General features: G+C 46.5%; 1 protein-coding gene across 1 annotated transcript in view; it reads right to left on the minus strand.

The window, feature by feature from the left end:
* The window catches only part of samd10b (sterile alpha motif domain containing 10b), a 29,560-nt gene extending 27,826 nt beyond the window's left edge, over positions 1-1,734 (minus strand). The window contains exon 1 of the mRNA XM_056422564.1: positions 1,395-1,734. Coding sequence (XP_056278539.1) covers positions 1,395-1,407 — 13 coding nt within the window. The 5' untranslated portion in view covers positions 1,408-1,734. The remainder of the gene's footprint in view (positions 1-1,394) is intronic.
* Between the last annotated feature and the right edge of the window lie 5,766 nt (positions 1,735-7,500).

Consider the following 7,500-nt stretch of genomic DNA (forward strand, 5'->3'; position numbering starts at 1 on the left):
ATGCACCTTTGACACATGAAGCATGGACTTCTATACAACCAGAGGAGCCCCCTGGTGGTCAGGAGAGAGATTGCAGCTTCAACACACGAAGCATAGACTTCTACACAACCAGAGGAGCCCCCTGGTGGTCAGGAGAGAGAATGCAGCTTTAACACATGAAGCATAGACTTCTATACAACCAGAGGAGCCCCCTGGTGGTCAGGAGAGAGAATGCAGCGTTACCAAATGAAGCATAGACTTCTATTCAACCAGAGGAGTCGCCCCCTGGTGGTCAGGAGAGAGAATGCAGCTTTAACACATGAAGCATAGACTTCTATACAACCAGAGGAGTCACCCCCTGGTGGTCAGGAGAGATAATGCAGCTTTAACACATGAACCATAGACTTCTATACAACCAGAGTCGCCCCCTGGTGGTCAGGAGAGAGAATGCAGATTTAAGACATAAAGCATTGACTTCTATACAACCAGAGGAGTCGCCCCCTGGTGGTCAGGAGATAGAATGCAGCTTTCAAACATGATGCATAGACTTCTATACAACCAGAGGAGTCGCCCCCTGGTGCGGGCCGTAGTTTGGGGACCACTGGTCTTGTCATTTGCTTGAAGACAAATATGAATCTATCCGAACACACGAAAGAGGAAGATACGTCTTCCTGTCGTCTAGGTGATGCTTGTATTGACGTTATAGTCCATTCAGACGGTGGATGATGCTCACGCGGGTTTGGGTTATTAAATACTCTTCCCTCGGGACCTGGGCTCCACTCCTTTGATTTCTCCACATTTCTAAAGAAACATGACGTTTTATCGTTGTCTCTGTTGACATAATTTAGTCTCCATTATTAAACCAAACAAAAGGATGAAGAACAAGAGCGCCGCCTCATTGTGTTCACCTGGCTGAGCCAGGTGCTACAAACGCTCCACGGACTTCTTTCTACCAGAAGAATTTAATTAATCTGATCCCCATTTCACAAAAAGTCATTTGATGAAAAATAAATAGAAATACATTTCATTTTAAATCGCAGAAGAAGAAGAGGGCACCAACGAAACACATCACAGGTTTCAGAGTTTGATAATCTGACATTCTGTTTGTATGTTAGTCTGGAGTAATCCAAGTATAAATGACACACACATTCTCATATAGATCTACACATGTACATCCTGCACTCTGAATCACATCAAACCACAAACAAACATTTTGGACTAAATACTCTATTAATGTTCCAAAAGGAAAATATCATGAACGTACAAAGGGTTTAAAAAAATAATAATCTCAAAGTAGTGTAGGCTATAATGAGATATTTTTTTGGGATGTGGACGCGCGTGCGCGGGGCTCGTTCCACGCGGCGCGTGTAGAGGGGGGTGGGATGGGGGGGGGGGTGATGCATAAGAGCTCCTACCGTCCACAGCCATGCCGGGTCTCGGCGTGTATCGCTCCGTGGTGTCAGCGGGACTCTCCCATTCCTCTGCGCCGGGTGGATGGACGCGCGGGACGGCGTGGAGGGTGAGGAGAGAGAGGGAGAGAGAGAGAGAGGGAGAGAGAGGGGGGGGGGGGGCGAGAGCGGCGTGGCGTGTAACCTACACGACGTGCGCAACGGAGACCGCGCTCTCTGTGGTCGCGAGGAGAGAGGGAGAGAGAGAGAGAAAGAGAGAGAGAAGAAAAGAAGAAAAAAATAGAAACCATGGATCACACTCCCCCTCTCTGTCGGGTGACGGCCATTTGTTGTCCGGGACCGGTCCGATATGAAGCGGCTCCTTCTGAATCTCCGCCTCCCCCCCCCCCATCCCCCCCCTCCCCTCTCTCTCATATATACCTGACTGCCTGGAGACAAAAGGTCATTACGCGTCGAGACCAGCTGTTACTGGATACAGAGAGCGGACGTCTCTCTCCCTCCCTCTCTCTCTCCCTCTCTCTCTCTCTCTCATAAACAGCTACATGAGCAGCCACATTTTATCATGAAGGCAACACTACAAAAGGATTATTATTTGGGATCGTTCTTTTGTCACTGAATATTATAGACTTCTATACAACCAGAGGAGTCGCCGACTGGTGGTCAGGAGAGAGAATGCAACTTTAACACATGAAGCATATACTTCTATACAACCAGAGGAGTCGCCCCCTGGTGGTCATTGGAAATAATGCAGCTTTAACACATGAAGCATAGACTTCTATACAACCGGAGGAGTCGCCCCCTGGTGGTCAGGAGAGAGAATGCAGCGTTACCAAATGAAGCATAGACTTCTATTCAACCAGAGGAGTCGCCCCCTCGTGGTCAGGAGAAAGTGTGTGTCTCTCTGGATGCAGAAGGTCATCTGAAGATCTTTTTGTACTTTTAAGTCACACTCGTGGTCTGTTCCTCCAGCGCTGTCTCCTCTTGATGCCTCCGTGGTTGCTTCATATTAATAACTGTTTCCACTGAGTGTTGGTGAGGGAGGACACGCCTCCTAATCTTCAGAAGATCAAAACCTCACTATAACTGAAAAATAATGAAAAGCCTGCTTTCTATCTGACTGGAGCACAGGAAGTAGTCCCCCGGGAAGCTCTCGGAAGAGGCTCCCTTTATTGTGTAGTGCGATGAACACGTGAAACCCGGAGAGAGCCTCACCTCACGGCGACGCGGGGAAACAAACCACTCAGTCCTCCGCCATGTGGACGGCGTGCTGGGAGGCCCTCTGAGTGTTCACCTTCACGACAAGACAAGTAAGCAAGTCATGTTGAAATGGATGTAAGAATGGTGAACTCATTTTTGTTTTAAAAGGAATTATATATTAAACAATTCTTGAGAGTTCTAAGTGTGATTGTAACAGCTCCCGGGCCGTTACCCGTGGGTTTCCCCCAAAAGCTCCAAGGATACTCCAACAACGAGGTATTGGGGAACATGCTTTGTTTGATGACTCACACAGCAGAACGCAGCGCCTCTGCTCACTCTCCTCTCTTTCAAACTCCAGCTCTGCTGCCCTTTTACATGAGCAGCATCGGCTGCTGACTGATTGCCAATAAGTCAGCAGCCGAGGCCAAATTGGAGACAGCTGCCACAGTGATTGACATGTATTTATATGGAAGATGTATGTAGATGTATATCTGTATATATATATATATAAATTTATATAAACATTTATATAAATTTATATAACATTTTACAAAATAACAAATAAAATAAAAAAGAACATTATATATATATATATTAACATTTATATAAAAATGTATATACATTTATATAAAATAAAGAAAAATAAAAAATTAAATAAAAAAGGAAATTATATATAGATTAAAATTTATATAAAAATGCATATACATTTACATAAAATAAAGAGAAATAACAAATAAAATAAAATATAACATTATATATATATACATTGTTCTTTTTTATTTTATTTGTTATTTTTCTTTATTTGATATTAATATTCTGATTTATTTGATATTAATTTAGGATAGGAATATAAGGATTTTTTGCTCCTATACCTTTTCAGTCTTTCTGTTTTGTATATTATATATAATAATATTGTATTGTATTTGATTGACTGAATAAAAATACACACAAACACAAGTGCCTTCTTTAAAATTATAATAAAGAAAATAAATTAAGCTGCAAAGAGACTTGCACTCCTTGAACCCAAAGTTTTATTTTACAGTTGCTGTTGGGAAATAACGTTTCTGTTTAAAAAAAAAAAAGGGAAATAAAAATGTATTACACTTCCCATAAAGTTGGGGTTCTGCAGCAAAGGGATGATGTCATTGTTATACGCTGATTAACAGATTTAATGCTCGACAACCAGAGTCCAGAGCAGGAAGCAGCAGAGCGCCACCGGGGCAACATGACCTCAGAGAGGTCAACCCCACGATGTCATCGAGCAACACAACCGAGGACTAACGGACATGAGGTCCGTCATGAAGTTGGAGTCAATGATGTGAGATCAGACAGTCATGTTGCTGAAACCTGCTGAGTCATGAAACATGAGTCAGCCCAAATCCACTCATATTCACACTCACATTCCTCCAGGAGGTGGAGGAGCAGCCATCTTTGACTCCATATCAGTACTTCTTCTTCTTCCTCCTCCTCCTCCTCCTCCTTCTTATCCTCCTCCTCCTCCTCTTCCTCCTTCTTCTCCTCCTGTTTCTTCTTCTCCTCTTTCTTCTTCTTCTTCCTCCTCCTTCTTCTTCCTCCTCCTCCTTTTTCTTCTTCTTCTTCCTCCTCCTTCTCCTCCTCCTTCTCCTCTTTCTTCTTCTTCCTCCTCCTCCTTCTTCTTCCTCCTCCTCCTTCTTCTCCTCTTTCTTCTTCTTCCTCCTCTTCCTCCTCCTCTTTCTCCTCCTCCTTTTTCTTTTCCTTCTTTTTCTTCTTCTTCCTCCTCCTCCTTTTTCTTCCTCCTCTTCCTCCTCCTCCTCCTCCCCCTTCTTCTTCTTCTCTCGGTTATAAGGGAGGGAAGAGTAATCCCGCCACCAACAAACGATGCCATTAAACTTTTATTGTCGCCGTTATACTCTCACATATGGCCCGGCCGAGAGACCTTTATTGTGTTTGTTGTTACAGGACACACACACACACACACGCCACTTAAACAGCTGAAAAAGTGAGGGAGTGAGGGAGAGAGAGAGTGAGGGAGAGAGAGAGGGAGAGAGTGAGGGAGAGAGAGAGAGAGGGAGAGAGAGAGAGAGATTTTTTTTGATTTTTGAAAAACACTTTATTTACATTTTTTTAACCATTACGTTTCTTTAAAAATGAAGTGTTTTAAAAAATCAGGTTGTTTAAAATAAAAGCAAACAAACAAAACAAAAAACATTTTTTAAAAACCAGAAAAACATGTTTTACCGCGTAAAAAGTGGTGCAAACACCAGCTCCTCCTCCACCACAGAACAAACAATACCTTTAAAACACCAGCGTTGTTTAAAAGCATCCAGGTCTCCAATGTGTTTATAAAACCTGAACTCCAGCCAGAGTCTGGCTCTGATGTTACAGAGCCACACTGCCCTGGCCTCCTGCCCCTCTCTGTTTTCCACCCGGGACTTCCTAGTTAAATAAATGGCCATTTTGGCTTCGCCGGATAAAAAATTAAGGAGCTGCCACTTTTCTTTTTCCGTTTTTTTGTAGGCAGCTCCCATGATAAAAACCTTCTCTGTAAAAGCCACATTAAAAAGACTAAAAACCAATGTTAAAAGAGCGAAGAAACTCAAAAGTCTCTTACACTCGTTAAAAACATGGTAAATAGTCTCCCGGAGGTCGCAGAAGGGGCACTGGCTCAGGACAGCGGGATTGATTACTGAAATGAAAGCGTTGGACGCGACAGCACCGTGTAAAATCCGCCACTGGAGGTCAGCGGTCCTTTTCTTCAGGGGAGGCTTGTATAGGACCCCCCACTGCGGGCCAGGGCCTCCATGCCCAAGTCTCTCTGACCACACAGTGGGCGGTCTGTTGCACAGTCCGGACCTGTTGATGCTCTTCACGCAGTTAAAATACAGTGTCTTTTTATCCGCTTTTCTCACTGTAAATGTTTCTGGGTGGCTCGTTCTTAGCAGTGGGCCGGCGAGTCCCCCTAGCCCCAGGCTGAGGGAGATGTCTGGGAAGGGGTCTGCAGGGTCCGGCTCTATTCTCTGCTGGCTGTAGTCGTTGAGGAGGCTCCTCTCCAACCCGGTCAGCCTCTGCCTCCACAGCTCCAGGAGCCTCCTCGCCACCCGGTCGGAATGCATCCCCAGCAGGGAGCCCAGGGCCGGGGGGTCGCTCAGCGTCGGCCCCACTGTATCCACCAACTGCTGCAGGGAAAGGGTCTTTGTTCGCAGCAGCGCCCCCGTTAGTCCAGGGGTGACGCTGCTGCTAATGTCCAGTCGTGCATTATAAATTAATGGTTCTCTCAACAACCAGAACAGAGAGTCAGACTGTGGGCACCTTTCGTGCTTAAAAAGGGCCCACGACTTAAAAACACCCTGATAAAAAGGAGGCAGCCCACTTAGTTTTAAAATGCTGGAGTCTATTAAAAACAGAGCAGTATCCAGCCCCAGGTTGTCAGCACGTCTGAGGATGCAGCTGGCCACGTCTCGCCACACTAAAAACCCCGGACTCGTTAAAAACTTCTGAACAAACTGTAATCTAAAAGTGGCCGTCCGGCTGGCCAGGTGGACAAGGCCCTGTCCCCCCTCCTCTCTGGCTAAAAACAGCACCCCCTGTGGCACCCAGTGTAGACCCTCCCAAAAAAAATCCACCATTTTCCTTTGTATATTGGCTAAAAAACCAGAGGGAGGGTCTAAAACGGTCAACCTGTGCCACAGTTGGGATGCAATAAGATTGTTTAAAACCAGTACTCTGCCTTTAAAAGACATCTGGGGGAGCAGCCACTTCCACTTGGAAAGTTTCCCCTCTATCTTCTCTGTGACGCCCTCCCAGTTCATCTGGACCATGCTCGGTTTCCCCAGGTATATTCCTAAATATTTAAAACCGTCCTTTTTCCATATGAGCTTTTGTGGAAGAACCGGGAGGCCGCCACGCCACTCCCCCACAGCGAGGGCTTCGCTCTTCTTCCAGTTCACCCTCGCTGATGATGCCGTGCTAAAATCCTGTACAATTTGATTTAAAAGGTTTACATCATTTTGATTCTTAATAAAAACAACAATGTCGTCGGCATATGCCGATAAAATCATTCTCTTATTAAAACCAGGTAAAACCAAACCATGTAGGCTAGAGCGTATTTTAATGAGGAGGGGCTCGAGGGAGAGTGCGTAGAGCATCCCGGACAGAGCACAGCCCTGCCGGACCCCTCTACTCACTCTAAAAGGAGCACACAGCCTGCCGTTTATCTTCAGCACACTCTCAACATTACTGTACAACACCTTGATCTTAGCTATGAAGCCAGCGCTGAACCCAAACTTCCCCAGAACTTTCCAGAGGAAGCCGTGTTCAACACGGTCAAAAGCCTTTTCCTGATCTAGAGAAATCAGACCAGTGTCCATACCCAACGAGCTGGAGACCTCCAAAACGTCCCGAATGAGGTGGACGTTGTCCACCATGGACCTGCCGGGCACACAGTAGGTCTGGTCCCGATGGAGGACCTGCTCCATAGCTCCCCTCAGCCTGGAGGCCAGGACCCTGGACAGAAGCTTGTAATCCACACACAGCAGAGACACAGGGCGCCAGTTACCGATGTCCTGCGGGTTTCCTTTTTTTGGCAGTAGCGTCAGCACTGCCCTCCGGCAGGACATCGGCATGGAACCAGAGGCCAGACTCTCGTTGAAGACGTCTAGGATGTCCCTCCGAGGACATCCCAGTATTTTTGTAAAATTCAGCGGGAGGCCGTCGATTCCGGCGCGCCCTCCTGCATTCCTGCAGGGCAGCTTTCAGCTCTTGGGGGTTATGGGTCGGTCGAGCTCCTCATTAGTCTCCTCGAGACCTGAGGCAGCTCCCCACAGAGCCCCTCCGTCGACTCTCCCTCCTCCCTATACTCAGTGGCATAAAGGGAGGTAAAACCCCACCGCCGCTTCCGGATCTGGCTCGGCTCCACAACCGGCTGCCCTGCGTCCGC

This window comes from Pseudoliparis swirei, chromosome 9 (assembly GCF_029220125.1).
Source record: "Pseudoliparis swirei isolate HS2019 ecotype Mariana Trench chromosome 9, NWPU_hadal_v1, whole genome shotgun sequence".
NCBI lineage: Eukaryota > Metazoa > Chordata > Actinopteri > Perciformes > Liparidae > Pseudoliparis > Pseudoliparis swirei.